This window comes from Grammomys surdaster, unplaced genomic scaffold (genome assembly GCF_004785775.1).
Source record: "Grammomys surdaster isolate TR1022 unplaced genomic scaffold, NIH_TR_1.0 140, whole genome shotgun sequence".
Taxonomy (NCBI): domain Eukaryota; kingdom Metazoa; phylum Chordata; class Mammalia; order Rodentia; family Muridae; genus Grammomys; species Grammomys surdaster.
In genome coordinates this window covers 2,965,442-2,989,771 of record NW_021604598.1, presented here as the reverse complement: position 1 = coordinate 2,989,771, position 24,330 = coordinate 2,965,442, and the positions used below count along the sequence as shown (strand labels likewise).

General features: G+C 51.3%; 2 protein-coding genes across 5 annotated transcripts in view; one reads left to right on the top strand and one right to left on the bottom strand.

Annotated features, from left to right (window-relative positions):
* Prkcsh (protein kinase C substrate 80K-H) overlaps positions 1–10,128 on the bottom strand; it is a 12,199-nt gene extending 2,071 nt beyond the window's left edge. The window contains exons 1-13 of one of the 2 annotated variants that reach the window (XM_028763834.1): positions 10,029–10,128; positions 9,593–9,731; positions 9,317–9,433; positions 8,533–8,628; positions 8,375–8,432; positions 6,505–6,622; positions 4,082–4,211; positions 2,272–2,356; positions 1,794–1,872; positions 1,147–1,233; positions 798–959; positions 630–726; positions 170–239 (exon numbers count right to left, since the gene is read on the bottom strand). In XM_028763834.1, coding sequence (XP_028619667.1) covers positions 170–239; positions 630–726; positions 798–959; positions 1,147–1,233; positions 1,794–1,872; positions 2,272–2,356; positions 4,082–4,211; positions 6,505–6,622; positions 8,375–8,432; positions 8,533–8,628; positions 9,317–9,433; positions 9,593–9,671 — 1,178 coding nt within the window. In that variant the 5' untranslated portion in view covers positions 9,672–9,731; positions 10,029–10,128. The remainder of the gene's footprint in view (positions 1–169; positions 240–629; positions 727–797; positions 960–1,146; positions 1,234–1,793; positions 1,873–2,271; positions 2,357–4,081; positions 4,212–6,504; positions 6,623–8,374; positions 8,433–8,532; positions 8,629–9,316; positions 9,434–9,592; positions 9,732–10,028) is intronic. The other variant, XM_028763835.1, reaches the window with a different exon arrangement.
* A 353-nt stretch (positions 10,129–10,481) lies between these two features.
* On the top strand, positions 10,482–24,074 carry Ccdc151 (coiled-coil domain containing 151). 3 transcript variants are annotated; one of them, XM_028763877.1, is made up of 13 exons: positions 10,482–10,876; positions 14,943–15,064; positions 15,145–15,222; positions 18,689–18,859; positions 18,942–19,043; positions 19,128–19,253; positions 20,296–20,418; positions 20,895–21,047; positions 21,934–22,094; positions 22,177–22,333; positions 22,965–23,120; positions 23,468–23,552; positions 23,703–24,074. In XM_028763877.1, the coding sequence occupies exons 1-13, from the start codon at positions 10,642–10,644 to the stop codon at positions 23,819–23,821; spliced, it is 1,788 nt and encodes a 595-aa protein (XP_028619710.1). In that variant the 5' UTR covers positions 10,482–10,641; the 3' UTR covers positions 23,822–24,074. The 3 variants fall into 3 exon arrangements, with proteins under 3 accessions (XP_028619710.1, XP_028619708.1, XP_028619711.1); XM_028763875.1 differs by having other exon boundaries at positions 20,892–21,047; XM_028763878.1 differs by lacking the exons at positions 15,145–15,222; positions 18,942–19,043 and having other exon boundaries at positions 10,642–10,876; positions 23,703–23,840.
* The last annotated feature ends 256 nt before the right edge of the window (positions 24,075–24,330 follow it).

The following is a 24,330-nucleotide window of genomic DNA, read 5'->3' as shown; positions in this document are numbered from 1 at the left end:
AGGTGAAGGGGGGAGGGCCCAACACAGAAGGGCCCAGGTGAAGGGGGAAGGCCCAACTGCATGGTGAGTGGACGGTGGAGGTTCAGGCCCTGCAAGAGCCAGGCTGGCTCCTCCTCCAAGGGATTGTAGTAGACTATGACTGGGCAGGAGACAGCCTCGGTGCCCATACCTGATGGACTCCTCCATCTCTTTCAAGGACCGTTCAACTTCCTCAAACTTATTCCGGGCCTCCTGTGCAGCTGAGGGAAAGGAGATCAGAGTGGGCCCCAGTTCCAAGAGAAAAGAGACAAAATAGGACCCCACATAGAATGTGACAGCTGCCTCTTACACTCTGGGTTTGTCCCCAACAAGGATGGCCCTCTAGGCCTGGCCAGCTGCAGAGTGAGCCTGCTCTGCTCTGTCTCTCTAGAGTACATGACCAGGGCTCCTGGGGCCCAGTTGACTCCTAGCCTGTTATGGGTGTTACAAACAAGTGCAGCCCATGAGGAAGGAGGAGTCTTGGGGATGGGAACCGGGGCGTGGCAGGGGTCCGGGAGTGCACCCTTACAGTACAGACAGACCTGCTTATGTTAGGAGGGACTGGCTGCTGATTGGGAGGTTGATCCCTTCCCATTCGGAACTTCGCTCACCATCGATGATCGCCTGTGTCTCCTCATCATAGGGTGGCATCTTTTCATCCTCGGTGGGGCTGGGAGGCTGTGGGGGCTGCAGTGGGGGCGGGGCCTCCTGGGGAGGGCAAGGCCCAGTCAGCAAGCAGCCCCACTTAGTTGTCTGCCAATAATTCTCCCAACACACACCTTGGGCTGCTCCCCCTGCACCTCCTCCTCTTCCTCTTCCTCCTCTTCCTCTTCTGGCTCCTCTTCTGGCTCCTCTTCCTCCTCCTCTGTGGGTGGCAACACTGGCGGCTTTTCCTCTTTGGGCTCAGTCACCTCCGGAACAGGTATGTCAGTGGGTGGGACCTGGCAGACCCAGGAGTGTGAAGACCAATGGTGAGGGCTTGAGGAGCAAGCTTATCTCAAGGCTGGGGGACACTGGTTCATACATCTGGAAAAGGTGACCTCTAGAGGGGACTGGGTGCCATGGCAGGAGGTGGTATTTTTGCAAGGGGATGGGGGCAGGACCACTTCCCCTCCTCTCTCCACAGACCTCAGAGCGGTACTTGTCCCTGATGGCAGCCCAGACACGGTCATAGAAGGAAGTAGTATCAGTCTGTGTGTCTCCACTGAGAAGGGCCTGTATGTGTTGGGGTGGGGTCAGGGTCAGGGCCTCTAGACACCTGTACACTCTGCCCCAGGCACCCACAATGAGGGATCAGGCCACAGTAGAGGGGCCAGGTACTCTGACCAGGAAGGAGAGTACAGCCCTGAAGAAAGGAGGTATTGGGGGCTGGGAAGTATGGTGACATCAGGACAAGATACAGGCGTATAGACACTGTGCACAAGTGCCCTAAGGCAAGGTCCAGAAGGGGCAGGGATGGAGAGAGGGGCAGAGACAGCGGCAGTAGCAGAGAGAAGACAGAGCTAGAGCCTAGGGACAGCAGGTATGGGACTCCCACTCAGAGGCACCACCCAGAAGGGCAGTGGGGAGCCCATGGATGGGAACAGGCTCCACACTGCCCTGGTACTGGTCTGGGGTCCCACCCAAGGCCAGCATCATATGCTCTCACACTGATGTGAAGAGCCTCACTTCAGGACAGCAGGAGCTCTTTATCAGCGCTGGCCTGCCCCGCTCACCCTGAATTCACTCTAGGCTAATTGTCTCTGCAAGTCCCAGGACAAGAACAGGCTGGGTACCTGGGCCTCCTCCTCGGACAGCCCTCCATCTCCATCTGTGTCCAGCTCCGGGTGAGTCTGTAACTCAGCCAGCGAGACCCTGAGTACAGACAAGGAAGCGTGAGGCTCCTCTGGGACCTCTACATGTGAGAGTGAGGGCTGCGCCACAAGAGGCAGGACCCAGGCCCTCCCCACTCTCCCTCAGAAGAGACCTAACTCAAGGCAGACTTGGAGTGGCCTTGAAGACATCTAGACCCTATATTCCTGAACCCACTCTTCCTGACCCACCCACTTCCGCCTGCGTCAACACCTCGAAATCACCCAGGGCTGACTGGCAGTGACAGATCTCACTTGCAGTCAGAGGCTCTGGAGACCAGGCAGGAATTCTGTAACTAGAGAGCAGCCTGGCTACACGATAAGGAGGAGGCCAGATTCGTTAGACCCCTGGCCTACCCTGGTTGGAGTGAGGAGCCCCACTGGGCAGCGCGGTCACACTTACAGCCCATCCATGTTGTCATCCAGTTCCTGGAAGGCACTGGCTGCCAGCTCCTGTTCCCGCCGGGCCTTGGCAGCAGCTTGCTGCTCTGTGGAGGGGTACTCTGTCACATGTGCCACATGAGCCACACCTCTCACCTCCAAACCCTGCCCTCACCAAACATGGAGCCCTACCATGAGACCAGCCTACTGGAATGCTGGGACACACACAGCTCTGAATTTAACAAAGGTCTGTGCCCTCTGAGAGGGAGGACGGACTTAGGAACAGGATAAATGGGGGAGGCCACTGAAACGGTTCAGCAGGTAGAGAAGCTTGCTGACAAGCACGACAACCTGAGCTCAGTCCCTGAGCCCCACATGGTGGAAGGCAGGCAGACTCGTGCATTGTCCTGACTTCTCCGTGTGCACGGTGGCACATACCTTCGCATTCCACCTACCCACAGACAAACAGATACCAAACGAGGACTGAGTAAAGCCTGGGAGCTGAGGAGCTGTGAGCAGGCCTGGGCTGGGAAAGCTGGGGCAGCCGACGGATGTGTGCCAGCGACAGCGACACACACCTGGAAGAGCTCTGCGCAGCTGACAAAACAGCAGTGTGTTTTGCCTCATAGTGGCCACAGCATATCAGGGACATGTGAACCAGTACCGCTCACTGCTCAGAGCCTGCAAGGCCCTGAGTGATTTGTCCAAGGAGCCCGGACCCAGCAGGAGTCTAGCCTCACCTACACTTTTGAACACCCTTCACCTAGGCACCTGTCTTTTCTGATTCGACTCAGGGTCTATGTACCCCAGGTTGGTGCAGCAGAGGCTGGCTGTGATTTTTTTGTTTTGTTTTGTTTTCATTTTTCATAGTGTCTTACTATGTAGCTCTGGCTGTCCTGGACTCTGTAGACCAGGCTGGCCTCGAACTCAGTGCTGAGTGTTGAGATTAACGATATGGGCCACTACACCTGGCTGACTCTGAATCCTTAACCCATCATGTAAGGGCTGGAACAGTAGTCCCCAAGGCCTGGCTCTCTCTATTTCATTAGAGACAGGATCTCGCTATGTAGGCCAAGTTAGTCTGGTATTTATCCTCCTGCCTTAACCCTTCCAGGAGCTGGGATGACAGATGCTGTGCCTGCTGGGATCAGCAGAACCAGAATCAAAGTTAAGGTGGGGGTACCAACAGGAGAGCCTCTAATCTTAGGAGCACGGCATCCCCTCAGAGACAGGCTAGATCAGAAAACCAAGTATATATCTAAATTCATCCCCTGTGCAGGCCGAAGCCTTAATGCAGGGACAGAGCCCCCACCTAGAATCCCCCAGTGAGGGGTGGGTGACACCAGCGGGAGAGCATGGTCTGGCTGCGCATGGATAAGACACTAGATTCATTCGCTGCATACTGCTTGAGAGGGCAAAGATCTCAAACCCTTAACTTGTGCTTAGGATCCCTGGAGGGCAAGGGTCTCGGCCCCAGACAGAAAAATAATCTCTAGAAAAGGACCTGGCACCCATGGTCACATGCACTTTCTATGGTCTCCACATTGGATGACCAACACAGAGAAAACTAGGCACATAGAGATGAACCATCATGACAATTAAAAAAAAAAAAAAAACTAACCAAACAAAAATCCAGAAACACCCTGAGGGATCAGGAGTTCAAGGTCTTCCTCATCTGGATAGTATATTTACGGCCAGCCTGGGCTACACAAGACCCTGCCTAAGTAGGACCGAATGCAAGGGAACCTGGCTAGCTCCTGTAGACAGGGCCCGTGTCAGGGACAACTCCTCAGGAGCCAGAGTCCCCAGCCCTGAGCCTCCCCACAGTATACCTTCCCACAGCTTCCGGTGCTGGTCCTTGGCCTCCTTCTCCGGCCTCTCTGCTTCTTCTTTCGCTGTCCGCAGTGTTTCTACCTGGTCTTCCAGAGACTTCTTTCCAGACTGAAGCTCAAGAAGCTTACTCTGCAGAAAAAGTGGCAGGCAAGAGGCCAGCTCTACTTCAGCTCTGTCCTCTTCTCCCGCCCCGAGATCTTTCCAAAACGCCCACCTCCGAGGGTGCCGCTCTGAGGAGCCCAGGGCAGGATGCAGGCCATGACAGCCTGCACAGTCAGGCCCACTTGTCCCATCCATCATTTAAACTTCACTTTCTCCCACAAGTCACTTTTTTTTTTTTTTTGAGGAGGTACATCGTGCATTTTTTTGAGGAGGTACATTCGGTCAGAGGACAGTGCATAGGACTCAATTCTTTCCTGTCCTGGGAATCAAACTCAGGTCACTGGGCCTGCTGGCAAGTGATTTTACCATGAGCAACCTCACATATCCCACTGCCCTTTCCTACCCTAAAACTCAAGGACGACATTCAGACCCCTCCCCCACCCTCCTGTTTTCAGTTCTTCACCCGTGTAATTCTTTCGATTTGGAACGCTTTCCATGGCTGACTTAAATTACCCTACAGATTTTAGTTAAGATAGCCCCTCCTCCCGGAAATCTTCATTTCCTGCCTCCAAGATGGGTGAGGGTAACCATGCAAGAAAGCTCTTTATATCCTATAGTTCCTCAGCTTCCCTCTCCAACAACATGGGATGTGACTTCCCAATCGAGGAAGGCACAGGACTGGTTCTAACCTGCATGGCACCTGTAGTGGGATATCTTCCTGCTACATTTTGTATAAAGCTCGGCAATTGGGCTGTATGAGAGGTAGGCGGAGTGAGGAGTCGGGAGGAGAGGAAGAGTGAGGGGGAAGGAGAGATGTAGGAGCCATGGAGAACTACACACGGGTCCAAGATGGCCCTGAGTTATGATTTATGTCTTAAGGTTAGATATTGGGAAACAACTCTAATTGTGTGGGCATCTTGTTAATTGAGCATTTCTAAACATGTAAAGCCTTTGGATAATAATTAAGCTTTAGAGTCTCATTTCTACCGGGTTCCGCGTGGATGACGGGATGGTCTGGGCTCAGCCAAGCATTGTGGAGACAGCGTGGTGGACTGGCAGAGCCATCTCCCACACTGGCATCTCATGGGTGCCAGGGCCGGTACTTCTGGCCCACCTGAGCAGCAGCAGCTAAGAGAACACGCCACCGCTCGTGGCCGCAGAGAACATGGTGGCCCCCTAATAACAAGCCAGTTTGGGTGCCGCCATTTTAAATTTTAACCGTAACAGGCACCCAGTACACCTGGGTGTCTACATACGTTCTGAGAAGCAACAGGGCTGGGGGTTGAGAACAGGGCTGGAGCACCTGCCTAGAACCCCAGAGTGCAGGCTGGGGTACAGCTGAGTGAGAGGGCCCAACCTAGAATTCCCCAGTGAGGGATGGGGTGTGGTTCAGCAGTGGTAGAATTCTCTTTAACAAGCTGGGGTTGTTTACTACACGAGTGCCTGCCTACCCTGTACAAAGCCCTGGGTTCCATCTTTAACACAAAAATAAAAGAGTGATGTATGCATGGCGGTAAAAGCTTTCAACCCCAGAACCCAGGAGGCAGAGGCAGGAGAATCGCTGTGAATTTGAGGCCAGCCAGAGCCACAAACTGAGACTTTGTCTAAAAATAAATTTAAAAGGAGGGTGGGGCAGTAACAACAAAAAGTAGCCCAGGCAAGCTCTGGTCTAGAGATAAAGAAGTGGGCTACCACAAGGTGCCAGGTCTTAGCTGTCTCAGCCCTTCTGTGACGCTTTCCTGCCAGGATCTGTTAGAACCAGGACCTTCTCATCTCCCCTGGAAGATAAAGGTTACATGGAACTAATCTCATCAATAGGCTTCCCCAGATCCCCAGAATTTGAAAGGGCAATCACTGCCCACTTAACAGGGGCTTCCCAGTCTCCTCAATTCAGAGATATTCTCCAACCACAGGATGGGAGAGAGGAGCCTGCAATCTCTCTTGGACAGACACAGGGCTGGAGTCTGGTCTAAACATTGGGCTTGCTACCGCACTGAGTCAATGTAGCATTCTCTACTGAAATTAAGCTTGAGAGCTTCCCCCAGAACTCCGGTATTGACAACTACCAGCCCAGGTTACAGACAGTGAGTGGGGCTGGGGATACAGAGATCTTTCCGTGTCTAGGAGTTAACACATCTGTCTCGTAAGCTGAAAGCTTCACACTTGGGAAAAATGCTCAGACAACCACTCAACATGATATGGCAGACACAAGCTCACCACAACCCAGCATCAAGTGTACTCTCCACCTGCATTTGCCTGCCCGTCACTCAAGGACCCCAGGCCCAGGGGGTCGTACCAATGGGTCCCTCTGGTCCCTCACCTGCTTTTCTTCCCGGGCTGTCTTCCACTCCTCAATGAGCATCTTCTTTAGGCGGAACCCTTCTCGGGTGACCTCAGCCAGCTGCTGCAGGGACTCTTTTTCCTTTCGACCCTTCTCTCTGAGGTTGACACACAGAAGTACCACTAAAGACAGTCAGGACCCAGCAGGTCTGCCTTTTCCTAAAGGGCCTGGGTCACCTGCCAGCTCCAGCTACATCCTCCCATGAACAGTGCTGAGAAAGAGAAGTCACAGAAAGACCCCTCTGCAGCCTACCCTTCCAGGTTCTTCTGACCACAAAGGCCTCAACTCTGCCCCTGAGAAAACAGAGAGCATGCAAAGCTTGCATGTCCTTGGGATTACAGGACTGTCTAGGAAGCAGTGAGGAACAGGTCTGAAGGTTAGCCCCCAAGTGACCACAGTAGGAAGAATAAGACCCATAGCCTGAGGCCGGCCATGCGAGCACACACCTTTAATCCCAGTGCTTGGGAGACAGATCTCTGTGAGTTTGACCAGCCTGGTCTAAGTAGTAAGTACAAGCCAGCCAAGGCCACAGAGTAAGACCCTGTTTTCTCAGAACAGAAAAGTCAAAACCAAAACCAAGAGCCAGAGGTCTGCCAGAGGTCTACTGGGTGTGGTAACTATTACACCTGCAATTCCAGCACTCAGAATAGACAAGCAAGAAGAACAGCAATTCAAGATTATAATGGCCGGCCAGCCAAGTAAGTCTGAGGCTAGTCTGGGCTCCATGAGCCCCCCAAAATAAAACAAAGCTCAACGGGGCAGCACACAGCTGTGTTCCCAGCAACTGAAAGAGGGGCAGGCGGAAGGGTCACCTAAGTTCCAGGCTACACAAGAGAAGCTTGACACCCTGTCTCAAAAAGGAAAACAGGAGGCTTGGGAGATGATTCAGCGAGTAAGAAAGCATCCCAGCCCCCGCCACAGACAGCTAGCTATGGCCATCCACCTAGAAGCCCAGCCTTGGGCAGGGTGGAGACAAGAGGATTGCTAGAGCTTGCTGGCGACCAGCCTAGCTTAAGCGTCAGTGAAAGACTGTTTCAAGGAATACAGAAAAGAGAGCAGCAAGAAACCCAACATGATCTATCAGTGTACACGTAGACACATACCACCCAAACACGCAAAAAAGAAACTATAAAATAAAACAAGTATTGAGACTGTTAACCCAACCAGAGCCCAGCCTCAATTCCGCCGCAAACACACCACCTGTCTTCCTGCACTCACTGTCTCTTTTGTGCAGGGTTTTTGTTTGTCAGTTCGTTTTGAAACAGGCTCTCTGGTAGGCCAGGCTTCAGCCTCTGAGGCTCCTGCCCTCCCACCCCAAGGGCTGCCATTACAAGCAGCCATCTCCTGTTTCAAAACAGGTAAACAGTCTCAACACCTCAGACCTAGAGGGAATGCTGGTGTGTGGGGATTTCAAGGAGCCACCAGACTCACAGAAGAACAAAAGGAGCCACTGTGGTATCAGATTACAATCTTAGCGCTCTGGATGTTAAGGAAGGTGGTGCTGACTGGGCACCCAGAGGGAGAGCCTGCCTCTAAAGAAACAAAGGAGGAGCTGGAGAGTCTTCACTCGCTAATCTTTCAGAGGACCTGAGTCTAGCCTCTAACTTCAGCTCCAGGGAGGTCATACGCCCTCCTCTGACCTCCACAGACACGCATGTGGGTGGCATACACTCTCCCTCTCACACTCACCTAACATAAAAATAAACCTGCCAACCGAGTGCTGGAGACGTGTGCCACCACACTCAGTAAATGACAATCTTAAAAGGCAAGGTGAAAAAAATGTAAGCAGACAAGGAAGCAGCCTGACTTCCAAGCAGAGGTGCAGGATGCCCTGGGTCCCCCCACCCACCTGCAGGAGTTCTCACACACGGTGCCACTGTTGTACTCGTCTGTCCCGTCACAGCAGTCTGAAGCAGAGGGGGAAGGGCCAAGATCAGAGTGGGCGGGGCCTCCTCTGGCTGGCCCAGCCTCCTTCCCCAGATCCTGGGAGGATCCCCAAGCACTTACCACATACCCCATCGTTGACCCGGCTGGAGAGGATGTACAAGGGCTTGTACCCAGTGTTGGTGCAGTGAAAGCTGCCATTGGGACAAGCAGCTGTGCCTGCAGAAAAAAGAAAGCTTGTTGAGTGTCCTTCATGCCAGACACGTTCCTCCAGAAAAAGGTGAAACCCAGGTGTGGTGGTGCATGTCTGTAATCCCTGCACTTGGGAGGTGATCGGGATGATCTGTGGTCCAGGTCACCTCAGCTACACTGTGTGTTCAAGGCCAGCCTGGGCTACAGGAGAGTGTCTCCAAAATAAAAATAAACCAAAGAACAATCAAGAAGAAACTGTTATCTTCAGAAGCCTATAACAGAACCCTCCAGTACAACCCAGCTTCTCCTGAGGCCCTTCAAAAAGGCCTGGCAACCCCCTCCACTCCTCTTTGCCTTCATCAATCCCTAGAAGGCCATTCAGTTTCCCTCCTCCTCCCATCTCTGAGAGGGTCTTATGTTGGTTCTTCCTGACTAGAAACCTCACCTCCTCCTGGAAGCCATTCCTGGTTCCACCAATGACATTTGCTGACTTGGCTGTAAACCTGGATATCTGCTTCTTTATTAGGGAAGGGAAACCAGGACTGGCACCTACAAATGCTACCCCTCAGCTAATCCAAGCCAACAGGGATCTCATCTCTGTGCCTGCTTCTGCTCACTGAGCAGGCAGCAACAGGAGGAGGAGACCCTAGTTCTTATGGGACATCTGCACTCATCAGGCTCATTTAATGGGCAGTGAGGAAATGCAAACGCTCACCAGGCTCGTCTGAACCGTCCTTACAGTCGCAGTAATCATCGTTCACCTGATCGAATGGGATAGTGGCCGTGCCGTCCAAACACGTGAAAGGCTTAGATTCATCATAGAAGTGATGGTCTGGTGAGGAAAACAAGAGGCTAGCTTAGATCTTCTTAAATAAATACTACCTCTGTCCTACCCACTCACCCTCATTAGTAGAAATGCTACGGGAAACGGAGGAAAAAAGCTGAAAACGGCCCCTCCCGACCACCTTCGCTATACACAAAGAAGACTCACTGCTGAGGGAAACGCCCCGGGGTCTCTTAACTTCTACTGCCCAACAGAGGGGTAGCAGCAGCAGCTGCAGCAGCAACATCCCGAACGGGCCAAGACCGGAAGTGTGTTCTGCGGCAGGAAGATACGCGATGTCTTCTAACTGTAGAAAAGAATGAAGCATTTGATCACTGGGAGAGGGCAGCTTATCCAAAGCCGACCTCACCACTGCTTCCAGAAAAGGAGGGTTCAAACAGAGTTGGAGGTGCAAGGGCAGGGGGATCTCTCCACCCCGAGCCAATAAAAGTCTCAAAGTGAACTCAAAACCTTAGGTCTCTGTAAAGAGGTGAAATGAATAACTCCCGCCAAAAGCTCAAAAGATTCACAATCCCTCCACACCACCCACCCTGCTGCAACCTATAAGAAATTAGGGTGCCTTCCACCCTACTTCATCACCTACACGAGGCAGAGGCAAAGTTCAATAGCCACCACACAAGGTTGGCTCAGCAGCCGCGGTTCCTGCAGCAGAAAAAGACCGGAACGCTCTAGAATACGTCACTTCCGTTTTGCTCATCACTCTTGGCGAACGGCAACTCCGGGACGCCATGTTAGGAGTGGCAAGAGAGCGTGTGCTGGAGCTAAGGCGGCCATCTTGAGTAGGAACATGAAGACCTAGCCTTAGAGAGAACAGATCGGAAGTGCAGCGCTTAATGGCGGCGTGACGTGCCTCCATCTTGGGAGTGGCGGGTTTCGGCCACTGCCCGCGAACACGCAGGGGTCACGTGACCTCTACGGTCGCGCCTCTCTTTTGCTGGGCCTCCTTTGGGACCGCCCCTCCGAACCAAGTCAGCCAGTGAGAGCTGTGGAGTGTAACGCGGGCGGTTTCCTTGGGAACGTGGGCGGGGAGGAAGTTACTTAGCAACCGGGAGATGCTTAGAGGCCGGCAGCCAAGCAGTTAGCAAAAGTGCATTCCCAGAGCCCAGGGAACCAGCGCTTAGGATCCTGGACTGAAGAGGCCAAATTGTAGTTACTCTCCTACCCTTTAGAGGCTTCTTGACCTTAACCCAATCACCATGACGTCTCCCCTGTGCTGGGCAGCCGCGACCAGCACGGTGACTAGCCAGGAGCAAGTTCCAGCGCCCTCTTCCAAAGCCAAGGGCGGTAAGGTTCACCGTCCCCGAGGCAAGGCTATGGGCCGGGCACAGGCCTGGCCTGCACATCATGCCAAGAAGGCAGCCTCCTTCCATTTGATGAAGTCTTCTGTGCACGCACAGGTGCTTGAGTTACAAAGAAAAATCCAACTGTTAGGTAAGATGGCTGCAGACGGCGCAGAAGGATCAGGGATCAAGTGTGCCCATCCGGTCTTCTGAGTAGGCACTATGTGACAGGTGTTTCTCCAGCGCCAGTCTAGGTGACCAACTTGATGCAAACACTCAAAATTTGTTCGGGCTTCTTGTCTTTCTTTCCCATTTCTTTGTAATCTTACCTCTTGTAACGTGCATATGAATGGGTGGAAAATCCAGACTCTAAAGTTTGTTCTTCTTTTTTATTTTCTTTATTGTTTCATTTTGTGTTTCTGTGGACAGAGCACAGTACTCTCAGATGCCAGGAGAAGGCATTGGACCCCTTGGAGCTGGAGTTACAGGTGGTTATGAGCCGACCAATGTGGGTGCTTGAGACTACCGTAAAAAGCGCTCTGCAGGAGCAGCAAATGCCCTTAGCCACTGAGCTATCATCTCTCCAGCCCAACTTTTATTTATTTATTAAATTATTTTTGAGAGTTAGCCCCATATGGCCCAGGCTAGCTTGAACTCTAAGGAGACCTAGCTCCACCTTTTGGGTGATAGGCATGTGCCACCATGCTGTCATTATAAGGTGCTGAGGCTGGAACCCAGGGCTCTATGCTACTCAAGCACTTTGCTGAGTTATATCTTCAGTCCCAACAGAGTTTGTTTCTCTGGAGTTTAAATCCTTGCTCTGAATAATAGTTGTTTGATTTGGGGAACTCGGAGTCATCTAATTGTACCCAGTTTTTCCATCTGTAAAATGGGCATAGTAACTCAACAAGTAGTACTTGCCATTCATAAAATGCTCAAATAGTGCATTGTTAAGTAGTAGAAAGTGAAAATTAGTGGCTTCAGTGGGGAGGAGATAGTGCTGCCCTTCCCAGAGACCACTTAGCAATGTCTGCAGACTTTTTTTGTTATCATTTTGTTGAGTACAGGAGGGTACTACTCAGGCTTATTAAGCATAGGCGAGGAGACCTGTTATTAGGTCTGATACAGCCTCCAACCACAGCAAAGAATTATCAAGACCAAATATTGCTTATGCCAGAGTTTGGAAAACCCTAGTGTGATTTTGCTCTTATTAATAAAGAGGAAATCTTAACCCTGATAATGGAGGCACACATCTTTAATCACAGCACTCAGGAGGCAGAGGCAGGCAGATCTCTGAGTTCAGGGCCAGCCTGGTCTATGGAGTGAGTTACAGCTAGGGCTACACAGAGGAACCCGTCTTGAAAAAAAAACTAAAATAAATAAATGTGTAAATAATAAAAATACTGTAAATTGGCCATGATGGCCCATGTCTGTGTTGAAGCACTTGGGAGGCCAAGGTTAGACAATTGCCATTGGTTTGAGGACAGTATTGGGTATCTAGTGAGTTAAAAGCTAACCTGGGCTACAGAGTAAGACCCTGTCTGAAAAAGAAGAAAGAGAGAAAGACCAAGGAAATGTAGGTCAGCAAGATGTCTCAACAAATAAGGACTCTTGTGCCAAGCCTGATGACCTGAGTTTGTTTTCTGGGACCTAGAATTTCTGATCCTCCTGCCTTCATCTTTCTCTTGCTAAGAGAAAAAAGGTAGGCACAAGCACACTACCTGATTTATAGGTTGCTACAGGTTGATTTTTCATCCCATAATAAAAGAAAGTAGGGGCTGAAGAGAAAAGTTTGTTGGTTTTCTTTGTTTAGAGACAAGGTCACTGAAGGTAGCCTTGGCTGCCCTGGAACTTGGTTTGTTGACTTGGCTGGCCTTGAATTTAGAAACCTGCTTGCCAAGGTCTTCTGAGTGTTGAGGTTAAAGTCATGCCTCCACACTGGCTTGCTTATCCTCTTTGTGCTGCTCGTGGTCAGACCCAGGGCTTCATGCAGACTAGGCATGACTACAGACATTAGTACGTGGGTTTTGTTCTTTTAAAAATATATTTTTTTTATTTTATGCATGTGAATGTTTTGCCTAAATGTATGTCTGTATACCATGTGTATTCCTGGTGCCTTTGAAGATAGGAAGAGAGCGTCAGATCCCCCTGGAAATGAAGTTATAGACTGTTGTGAACTGCCTGGTGGGTGCTGGGAACCAAAACTTCTGGTAAAGCTGTCTCCTTAACTACTGAGCCATCTCTCCAGCCTCTGATTTTTGCTTCTTGTTTGTTTCTGTTTTGTTTTTTGAGACAGGATCTTATTGTATAGCCCTGGCTAGCCTCTAACTCATAGATGCCTGCCTTTGCCTGATAACCCTGGTTAGGGATAAACTTGACCCACCATGCCTATTTAGTTCCTAAGGTTTTTGATTGATGTGGAATTCGTATCCATGTTTATGGGGTGCTGAGTGGTATCATGGTACATTGTAGCATAACTAGATTGCAGTAATTGGCGTTGCCATCATCAGACGTTGTTGATGTTCTTGTGTGAGGCATATAATCCTTTGTATAGCTATTTGGAAACACATGAGGTATTTTCTACTGTTATTACTCTACCATGCCTTATGGTATCAGAATTCATCCCATGCAGGAAGTAAAATATCTGCTCGCCACAATCAGGGGCCAGTACACTGTTCACTGGCTTGGTGGTATATACCACCAAGAGGATCCAGGCTAGCCTGAGCTACATGCTGAGACCCTATTTAAAGAAACCAAACAAAAGATGGATTGCAAAAAGGTCTTAGTGCTAGGAATGGTGGGGCACACCTAGCATCTCAACACTTGGGACTCGGAGACAGGAAGATCAGGAGTTCAAAGCTAGCCATGGCTACTTAAGTGAGTTCCATACCAGCCTGGGCTATAAGAGACTTTCTCTGAGAAAAACAAGACAAAAGAGGGTGATGTGGCAGAGAGTTGAGTATACAGTTATGAGCACTTGCTTCAAAATCCTGTAGACCAGAACTTCAGTGCCAGCACCCACATAAAAGGCTGAGTGTTCCAGTAAATGCCTATGACTTCAGCTCCTAGTTGGGTAGAGAATAGAGCTTTGCTGGGGCTTGTTGCCTCTCAGCCCACACAGTCACAGAGAGACCATGCCTCCAAAAGGAATGGGTGGGCGACCAGGGAGATGAGCCAGCAGGGAAGATGCTGATCCTGCAGAGGACCCAGGTTCAGTTCTCAGCACCCATGTCCAGCAGCTCACTGCCACCTCTAACTGCAGCTCCAGGGAACTCAATGCCATCTTTTGGCCTCTGCAGACACCGTGTGTGTGTGTGTGTGTGTGTGTGTGTGTGTTCACACATACACATGCACACACGCTTAAAAAATTTTAATAATGTATATTACTGTGTTTTAATAACGTATATAATGTTTGTCTGTGTGTGGGTCTATGCACATAAGTGCATGTGTCTGAGGAGCTCAGGAAAGGAAGTCAGAGTCCCTGGAACTGGAGTATAGGTAGTTGTAAGCCTCTCAACTTGGGTGCTGGGAACTGAAGTTGGGTCCTCTGGAAGAAGAGTACTGAATCTTAACCTGCCAAGCCATCTCTCTCCAGAATGGGCTAGAACACCTAATACCATTCTGGCCTGCAAGTGCATAGGTGTTCAGGCCTCCCACATACATGTATGGATGCAGTCACACAAACATAGACTCCTCTTCTTCCACTTCTCCTCCTTCCCCTCCTCATCTTCCTTCTCTTCTTCCTCCTCTTCTTCCTCCTCTCCTTCCCCCTCCTCCTCCCCCTCTTCTTCCTCCTCCTCTTCCTCATCTTCCTCCTCTCCCTCCTCTCTTCCTCCTCTTCTTCTTCCTCCTCTTCCTCCTCCTTCTCCCCTCCTTCCTCCTTCTCCTCTTCTGTAAAAGAGTTCTGAGGCCATAGCTCAGCTGGTAGGGTGCTTGTCTGGCTTATTCCAATCCCAGCTCTGCATAAACTGGATGTGATATGACAGGTGTACATCTGCAATCCCAGCTCGTGGGAGGCAGAGGGATCAGGCGAGAGAGAGCTCAGGACCAGCCTTGGCTATAGGATGAGTTTGTGGCCAGCCCAGGCTATATGGAACCCTATCTAAAAAACAAAACTAATATAAACAAACAAAAAACCCACCACCACTACCAAATAGGTCTTCTCTCTGGGAAGTGCCACCCACCTACCCAGTGACAGTGACCTCTGTCTGCCCCAGAGGGTGACCGGAAGGCCTTTTATGAGAGCTCCCAATGGAACATGAAGAAGAACCAAGACACCATCAACCAGCTTCAGGAGGAGACCAAGTCTCTCCACATGCAGCTGAAAGACCTGCTGCAGGTGAGGGTGCACAGATGAGTGCAGGGTTTGGGAGGCAAACAAGTGACCTGAGGAAGTGACTGGGCTCCTCTCCTTGGCAGAGAGACTCCAAAGTGGTCCAGGCAATCATTCAGGAATGGAAGTCAGAGAAGCCGTACCTGAAGAACAGGACTTGTGAGGTTAGCCCGGCCATCACCATCCCTGTCACTTCCTCCACACTGGACTTCCAGCTTCCCTGAGCTGCCTCCCTAGGCTTTCTCCTTACCGACTGCTGATCATTTATTCACTCAATGAATTAACTTTTATTTTCATTACATGTAGTCTCAGGTACCTCAGCACATGTGTGGTGGTCAAACAACCTTTGGGAATTGGTTCTCCCCTACCACGTGAATTTTGGTGAGTGAACTCAGACCATGAGGCTTAGCCAAAAGCACTTTTATCTACCGAGCCATCTTGTTGGTCCGTCAGTAAAATCTTTATTAGATGTAAACCTTCTGGTGTTAACATTGGTGACCTTGCAGTGATAAACCAGAGTGAGCCTTCCCAGAAAAGGTGTGTCCTCGTGGAAGACTGACAGGTATTTAGTGTAGGGGTGCGTGCCTCTATTCTCAGCACAGAGAGGCTGAGAAGAGAGGAGCAGGAATTCACTATGTGGCCCAGGCTGTATAGAAAGACCTGAGACTAGGGTTGTAGGGGATCTCAGTCTGGAGAGATGGCTCAGTACTGAACAGAACATGTTGCTCTTGCAGAGGCCCCCAGGTTAGATTTCAAGCTCTCACTTGAGGCTGCTCACAACTGACTATGACTCTAGCTCCTAATCTAATGCCTCTGTCCTCTGAGGACACTGCACACATTTGCACATAGCCTCATTCATACACATAATTAAGTATGGAAATACAGACATTGGGGTTGGGTGGTGGTGGTGCACACCTTTAATCCCAGCACTCAGGAGGCAGAAGCAGGTGGATCTCTGTGAGTTTGAAGCCAGCCTGGTCAACGGAGAGAGTTCCAAGATAGCAAGGGCTACACAGAGAAACCTTATCTTAAAAAGAAGTAGAAGAAGAAAAAGAAGGAGGAGAAAGAGGAGGAGGAAAAGGAGGAAGAAGAAGAGGAGGAGGAGGAAGAAGAAGGAAGAAGAAAGAAGAAAGAAGAAGAAGAAGGTGGAAAAGCTCAGCACTGAGACCAAGAGCTAAAACTGGGAGATTGAAAAAGATATTAACCACCCAGGCACTGTTTGTTTCTCCAGTACTGATCAGCTCTTATATCAGGGGTCTGATCAGGTCTGTGTCTGTCTCCATCATGAAAATACCAGAGACCCCACCTGGACAGCCTTCCACCTGGACAGCCTTCCACCTGGACAGCCTTCCACCTGGACAGCCTTCCACCTGGACAGACTTCCACCTGGACAGACTTCCACCTGGACAGACTTCCACCTGGACAGACTTCCACCTGGACAGACTTCCACCTGGACAGACTTCCACCTGGACAGACTTCCATCTGGACAGCCTTCCACCTGGACAGCCTTCCATCTGGATGGCCTTCCTGATAGACGGCCTTCCTGCAGCTTACTCCCCTCTCCAGGTGGCCAGACAGGAACTTCAGACTAGTGTTGCCCTTCTGAGACATTGACACAGCAGCCAAGTATATTTGTGCGGAGGCCACCACAGTTGGTGTGGCCAGATGATGGGCTGGTATTGTAATGGTGTTTGGCAGCTTGATTATAGGTGATGCCAGGAACCCAGCTCTCATGCAGTCGATTTTCTCCTGTGCCATTCTGAATTTTGCCCCACCTGAGGCCACAGGGTTTTCTCTTTGGTGGCACCTTCCTCATCCTCTTTGCCATGTTAGACTCTGTGGGGTCACCCTGTGGCCTTGTGCCAATTCCAGTACTGCATCAGCTAAGCTTTATGAGAGAGAGAGAGAGAGAGAGAGAGAGAGAGAGAGAGAGAGAGAAGAAAAAAGAAAGGGAAAGGATAAGAGAGAGAGTGGGAGAGAAAGAGAGAGAGAGGACAGAAAGGGAAAGGAAAAGAAAACAAAAAAGGAAAAGGATTCTTCCCCCACAAAAAAAAAAAAAGAAAAAGAAAAACGAAAGAAAAAAAGGTAAAAGAAATGGACTGAAGCAATGGCTCAGTGGTCCAGTGGTTCAGAGCCCAGAGGACCTGGGTGTGATTGCCAGCACCCACGTGGCTGCTCACAACTGTCTGAAACTCCAGCTGCAGGGATCCAAAGCCCTCTTCTGACATCCTGGCATAGATACACGTGCAGACAAAACACCATTACACATAAAATTAAAATGAAGTAAAAATGTAAGTGATGTTATGGGAGATGAACTAGGAACCCGGGAGCAGGCTCAGTCAGCGACGTGCTTGCTGTGCAAGTGTGAGAATCTGAGTCCTATTTCCAGAACCTATATAAACGTCTGAGTGTGGGAGCTGGAGAGATGGCTCGGTGGTTAAGAGCACTGGCTGCTCTTCCAGAGGTGCTGAGTTCAATTCCCAGCAACCACATGGTAGCTCACAACCGTCTTTAGTCGGATGCCCTCTTCTGACATAAAGGCATATATGCAGTCAGAGTACACACACAAATAAAATACATACATAAATAAATAATTTAAAGTCAGGCATGGTGGCATTTGCCTTTAATCTCAGCACTCTGGAAGCAGATCTCTGTGAGTTCGAGGCCAGCCTGATCTACAGAGTGAGTTCCAGGACAGCCAAGGCTACACAGAAAAACTGTCTTGAAAAACAAAAAACAGAGCAAACAAAAATCTGAGTGTGAGCCGGGCAGTGGTGGCGCACGCCTTTAATCCCAGCACTTGGGAGGCAGAGGCAGGCGGATTTCTGAGTTCGATACAGAGAAACCCTGTCTCAAAAAAAAAACCAAAAAAAAAAACCAAAAAAAAAAAAATCTGAGTGTGAGCTGCAGAGATGGCCAACAGTCAACAGTGCTTCCTGCTGAATCTGCTGCCCACAGTCGATCCCTGAGATGCACATAGGGGAGGGGAAGAACCAATTCCCTCACATAGGTTTTCCTCTGACTTCCACACGTGCACCCCAAAACAGGAAAACAACAAAAACAAAGAACATTGACCTCCGACCTCTGTGGACTCAGATGCACATGTCCCTGCACAGGCACACATGTGCAAAGAGAGAGACTGAAGGTGTAGCTGAGACAGTGGGATGATTCCCTGGCACACACAAGGCCCAGCTGATCCCCAGGGCCTCAGAGGATGGGGGTTCGATGACACACTAATACAATCCCAACAGGAGGTGGATGCAGAAAGATCAGAAGTTCAAGTTTATCTCTGGATGCATACAGAGTTCAAACCCAGCCATGCCTTTCCCACGGGGCGCCGGCGAGAGAGAGAGAGAGAGAGAGAGAGAGAGAGAGAGAGAGGAATAGCTCACAGGTATAGCCTCTGCCCAGCTGGCAGGCTCAAATTTTCCTATGGATGTTCACACACACACACAGGCACACACACACACACACACACACACACACACGCAAGCATGAATGCTCACTCACACAGATAGGAAAAAGGAAAGCACTGGATGTCAAGTTCTGCAAGTCAGGTAGGAGACCAGAGAGACAACAGCTTCCAGGAAAACAACTCAAAGACTTGTCTGCTCTCTGTCTCCCCTGCAGCAAGCCCTGGAGCACCTGGAGCACCAGTTGAGGGAGAAGATGAACCAGCTGAATGCCTTGCGACACCAGGTAATGCTGCGGCAGAAACGGCTGGAGGACCTGAGGCTGCAGCACAGCTTGCGCCAGCTGGAGATGGCAGAGGTCCAAGACAGCAACACTGAGGCCGCCAAGGTGGGGCTGCTGAGGGCTGCAGGGTCCTGGGGGAGGCATGAGGGTGGCGGGAGGAACTTGACCTGGTCCTGCCATTCCCTAGACGATGCGCAACCTGGAGAACCGACTGGAGAAGGCCCGGATGAAGGCAGAGGAGGCAGAACACATCACCAATGTGTACCTGCAGCTCAAGTCCTACCTCCAGGTAGGAACACTTTGTAGAGAGAGGTAGGTGAGGAGAGTGGACCTGGCCAGGCAGTCACAAGCCTTCCCTCTCTCCACATGCCAGGAGGAGAGTCTCAACTTGGAGAACCGGCTAGATTCCATGGAGGCTGAGGTGATGAACACCAAACATGAGGTGCAAGAGCTGAAAGTGGTGAATCAAGAGGCTATAAATGCCCGGGACATTGCCAAGGTACTAGCCTGCCTGCCCTGGATGGGGTGGGGATGGGGGCCTTCTCAGATACCAGGGTTTTTATATGACTTTTCCTGGGAAGATGGCTCATTCTATTCCCACATAAAACACTAACCACCAACAGGTGGGTTGATGCGTGCTTTTAATCTCAGTGTTTGGAGGTGGAGGCAAGATCTCTGTGAATTCCAAGCCAGCCTAGTCTAGAAAGAGAGTTCAGGTCAGCCAGGGTTACAGAGTTATAAAAATAAAATAAAACCAAACACCAACCACTCCACCAAAGACCAACTTGGAGAACACTGAGTTTGTCGGGCTTCCTTCCAGTACCTGGCTGAAGGGTTCCTAAGGTGAAAGCCGCATCTCTAGGGTTCCATTCATCAGCATTGCCTCACCCATAGTCTTAGGGTTTCCATTGCCGTGAAGAGACACCATGACCAAGGCAACTCTTATAAAGGACAAGATTTAATCAAGGCTGGCTTACAGGTTCAGTGGTTCAATCCAGTATCATCAAGGTGGCAAGCATAGCAGCATCCCGGCAGGCATGGTGCTGGAAAAAGAGCTGAGAGTTCTACATATTGTTCTGATGGCAACCAGGAGAAGACTTGCATCCTCAGGCAGCTAGGAGGAGGGTCTCAAAGCCCACCCCCACAGTGACACACTTCCTCCAACAAGGCCACACCTATTCCAACAAAACCACACCTCCTAGTAGTGGCAAGCATTCAAACATATGAGTCTCTGGGGGCCAAACCTATTCAAACCACCACACCCATTCATTGTAACATGGGGAGGAGCCACGTGAATCTTATTTCTTGACCATTGTAAGTTTCATGGACTTCCTGAGTTTTAAGCCTCCTTCTCCCTCTAGTGGGGAGTGTTTCAATTCAGAGAAAATATACGGGGAGGGGTTGGGGGGAGCTCAGGGACCCTAGTCAGAATTCAATTGTCTTTAAGCCTTTCCTAGCAATGGCACTGCTGTGGTGTTGCCTGGCGCCCACTGCTCCGTTTATAGCCTGGATAGATACCAGGTGCCCCGTCTGTCCTCTAGAACCAGCTGCAGTATCTGGAGGAGACTGCGATCAGAGACCGCAAGAAGCGCGAGCATTACATAACCGACTGCAAGAAGCGGGCGGAAGAGAAGAAACTTCAGACGGAGCGTATGGAGCGCAAGGTGTGTACACCTAAGGGTGTAGGGCTTTGCCAGCCCCCGCTTTGTGCACACATCCTGACCTGGAGACTTCTCTATACCTGACGTTTTCCTAACCCCACCCCTTCCTGACCCCTCCCCCATTTGACGCAATGGTTCCTCTCACAACCTCACCTCAGCCTCTTTTCCTGGGATAGACCATGGCCTCTAGTTATGCCCTGGACTATCTGACCCTATACTAATCCTTCCCCCTAGGCCCCTTTGTGAGCGGGGGTCTAGCCTACCCCCTCCAGAGACTACTTTCTTCTACGACCCTGCCTCCTTACCCAGGTTCTGAGACCACCTGTCTGACTCCTACCTGGACGCCTGTACCTAGTCTCAAGCCTTTGTCCTGTTCCCCACAATCTAAGCTAAGCCGGATCCTCCCCTGGGCTCTGCCCCAAGCCCTTATCTGGACCTGATTTTGATGATGCCCTTGACTGTCCCCCACCCTCAAGCAGACCCACCGAGACCATGTACTGCTGCAGTCAGAAGATACAATACAGGACCACCAGCGCCACAAGGAGGAGGAGCTGAGGCAGCGCTGGAGCATGTACCAGATGGAAGTGATGTTTGGCAAGGTCAAGGATGCCACTGGAGTAGCTGAGTCACACGTGAGTGCCTCGGGCTTGCACTAGGCAAGCAAAGGCCCCTCTTTTCTTGAAAGTGTCCTCTCTTGTCTGCTCCAGCTCCAGCAGGTGTCCACATTAGCCCTCACTTCCTTCCACTCCCCCGCTGAGCTGACTTCTTTGGTAAGTCAGTTCTGGGAGTTTTATTTGTTAGGTTCTGTTTCTCAGACCATCACTGTGTGGAATGGTCTAGGATTCCGTAGACGGCCCAGTATTGCCCCTATGCTAGAATCAGGGCCATGTTCTGTGCTCCACTCTTGATAAGAGCAGCACTGCCTTCCAAGACCGTGTGTGTCCCTGGTGCCTGATCCTGCTTTAGAACAGCACCCCCCCCACACACACACACACCAGTCAGTTTCTCCAGCTTAGGTTCTCTGCTACTCCTCAAAAGGGCTTAATTCCCAGGAGATCTGGGACTCTGACCCGTGAGATCAGCTGTCCGAGGCCCCTTTGCAGAAACAGGTCTAGAGCTGGTGAGACGGCTTAACGGATAAACGTGACCGCCTCCAGGTCTGACAGCTTGAGTTCCATCCCTGGGCCCCAAGGTGGAAAGTGAGAGCTTTTTGAAATGCACATGTGCACCTTGGCACATGCGTATGCAGATGTCTGGGAGGGCAACGTCTTTGCTCTATCTGAACTTGCTGGCACAGTAATTTTTGAATGGAGAATGTTCACTGCTTTGCTGCCTCCCACATGCCGATTTTAGCTGACTCAAATAGAGGTAGGAAAGGGTATGGGGGAAAAGTACAGCCTTCGAGCAGTCGAGAGACTGAACCACACTGTCCTCACACATTGTCGTGTGACACAGAGGACCATAGTGTCCTCGAGCCTCCTTTGTTCCAGGCTCTGACCAGGCATGTATGGCTCACAGGCGGTGGTACGAAGGTTCCTGGCCCAGGACGAGACCTTCACACAGTTGGAGACTCTCAAGAGGGACAATGAGCTGGCATTGGCAAAGTTGAAGGAGGAGAAGCAGCGGCTCCAGAGGGAGCTGGAGAATCTCAAGTACTCAGGGGATGCCGCGCTGGTGAGGTGAGGCCTCAGTGGCTGAGGGAGGCAGCAGGAACTCTTGAGTCAGCCATGGGCAGCTGCTGAACCTCCCGGCTCTCCGCAGCCAGCGGAAACTCCACGAAGAAATGCAGAAGTCATTCAAGAAGGAGGAGCAGCGTCACCACGAAGTCCACGAGCGACTGGATCGAACGATGCGAATCCTCCAGCTGGTCAAAGACTGCCTAGAGCATTTGGCCAACAAACTGAATCACGTAAAATTGGTAGGCCCCGCCCTTTTAAAATAACCCCTATTGATGCTCTGCCCCGGGGAGGGCCCACCCCAAGGAGTCCCGCCCCTAATGGACACTGTCCCTAGGAGGCCCCACTGCAGAAGCTCTTCCACATCGAAAGCCCTACTCTATCCCTGGCAGCCCCGCCCATGTCCTCCCAGAGCATAGGTGCAGTTGGTGTAAAGATGCCACATTCCAGTCCTGTCTCCTGCCCAGAATATGAAGTCCCACACCATGCATCATTGTCAGCCTCAGACTCTGACTCCATGGGCAAGACCAATCATCCGCCCAACTCAGGACTTAGGTGTCCCAACTCTAAAGGGTGGTGCGGCCCTGGGTGAAGAAGATCCCACTTTGTCCACAAGAGCTCCATTTCTTCAGAAAACCGCCCTCACACTGGCCTAGGTCGTGTTATTATCAAAGAGGCCTCCCTGTTCTTCGTATTCTCAAGTTCAAAGATTCTGCCCTCAAGGCGAGGCTTTAATTTTAGAGGCCCTGCCCAGTGGAGGTAGACATCCACCTCAAAGCTCTCCCTCTCTGTGAAAGCCCTACTTGTGGACGAAGCATGTCCCCTTCCAGGGGCACTGCATCTCTCAGCTAATTTGGCCCGTCTCCTCTGCAGAATGATACCATATTGGCAGAAAGGAAGTTAGACCGGGACTCAGAGGACTACGTGTGCAATCTGCTGGTAGTTGTCCAGGAAAAGCTGCTGAAACTGCAGGAGCAACTGGAGACTCAGGACGTGTCAGAGATGCTTCGACACATAGCAGACCGAGAGGTTCACACGAGTCACTCCTGGGCCTGTGGGGATCAAGGCTCGGGAGGAGGGAGAGTAGACTGAGATAGGAAAAACAGGTGCTGAGTGAGGCTTGAGCTTCATAACCAAAGTAGAGAAGCCGGGACTGGGTGGGCCCCAGGTGGCAGCGCTGGAGAACCAGGGACAGCCTTTGGGCAGGGCCTCAGAAACCAGACAGTAGGCTTGAGTGACAGGGTAGATCTGCTGGGCGGAGGATACAGCAGTGATCTCCACCTAGAATCCGGTAGAATCTTAATGTAAGTAAGGTGCGAGGAGGCGGAACAGGGCTTCACTGCGGTCTCCAAACCTCTCTCCTGCCTCCCCCACAGTTCCTGGCCACGTTAGAAGGAAAGCTGCCCCTGTACAACACCCGCATCCTTCTGCCCGTCGCCAGTGTCAAGGACAAGTTCTTTGGTCAGTGTGGGCAAAGGGAGATGAATGGGAGGGGCACTAGGCGGCCTTAAGTCTAGGCCAAGGAGGAGGTGCATGGTTGGTGAGGGCTGGGAAGGGAAAAAGAAAACTGTCTCTTACCCTCCCTTTTCCCACCCCTGCCTCTCTCTGTAGACGAAGAGGAGAGTGAGGATGACGACCGTGATGTGGTGACCCGCGCTGCCTTCAAGCTCCGTTCCCAGAAGTTAATCGAAGCCCGCAGCAAGAAGCGCAATAGGTCGCGCAGATCTTAGACTCGCAGTCAAGTCCCATCGGATGCCTCCGGGACTCTAGGGAGCCCTCCGACCCTCTGGGTCCACCTACGGGTGTGTGTGTCTGGGAGCCCCCGAGGCTCCTTCAAGGGCTGGAGGAAGCTCAAGCAGGGAGCATCGCAGGCCAGCAGCGCCCGGAGGAGAGAAAAGGCCGAGCCAGAAGTTCCCACAGTAAATCTCTCGGAGCGGGTTGGTGCCCGCCTCAGAATCGCGCAATAAAGGTCACTGACCAACCCCCTGGGTATTTACCTCTTTTTGACCCTGCACCGCCCCCAAACGGCTGCCCCCACAAAATGCAGGGCCACGGACGCTTCGCGGCTTCTAGCCTGAGACGATATGGCTTCCATCAACTACGGTACAGATTCAGTGTGCCCTCCTTCCCTTCCAGACAGAGGAGACTCCCTCTACACCCGGGGCTGATCAACCCTAACCGAGCATAAAGCCCTTCCCTCCCGGGGACATAGACCAATTGTGGTGTCCCCTCCACCCAT

What these genes read in the sequence shown, in the direction of transcription:
- Ccdc151 (XM_028763875.1), top strand. Translation starts at nt 10,642, where the DNA reads ATGACGTCTCCCCTGTGCTGGGCAGCCGCGACCAGCACGGTGACTAGC. An exon ending in AGCTCAAGTCCTACCTCCAG is followed by an intron (nt 19,044 to 19,127) that starts GTAGGAACACTT and finishes TCCACATGCCAG; the next exon opens with GAGGAGAGTCTCAACTTGGA. An exon ending in AACTGAATCACGTAAAATTG is followed by an intron (nt 22,334 to 22,964) that starts GTAGGCCCCGCC and finishes TCTCCTCTGCAG; the next exon opens with AATGATACCATATTGGCAGA.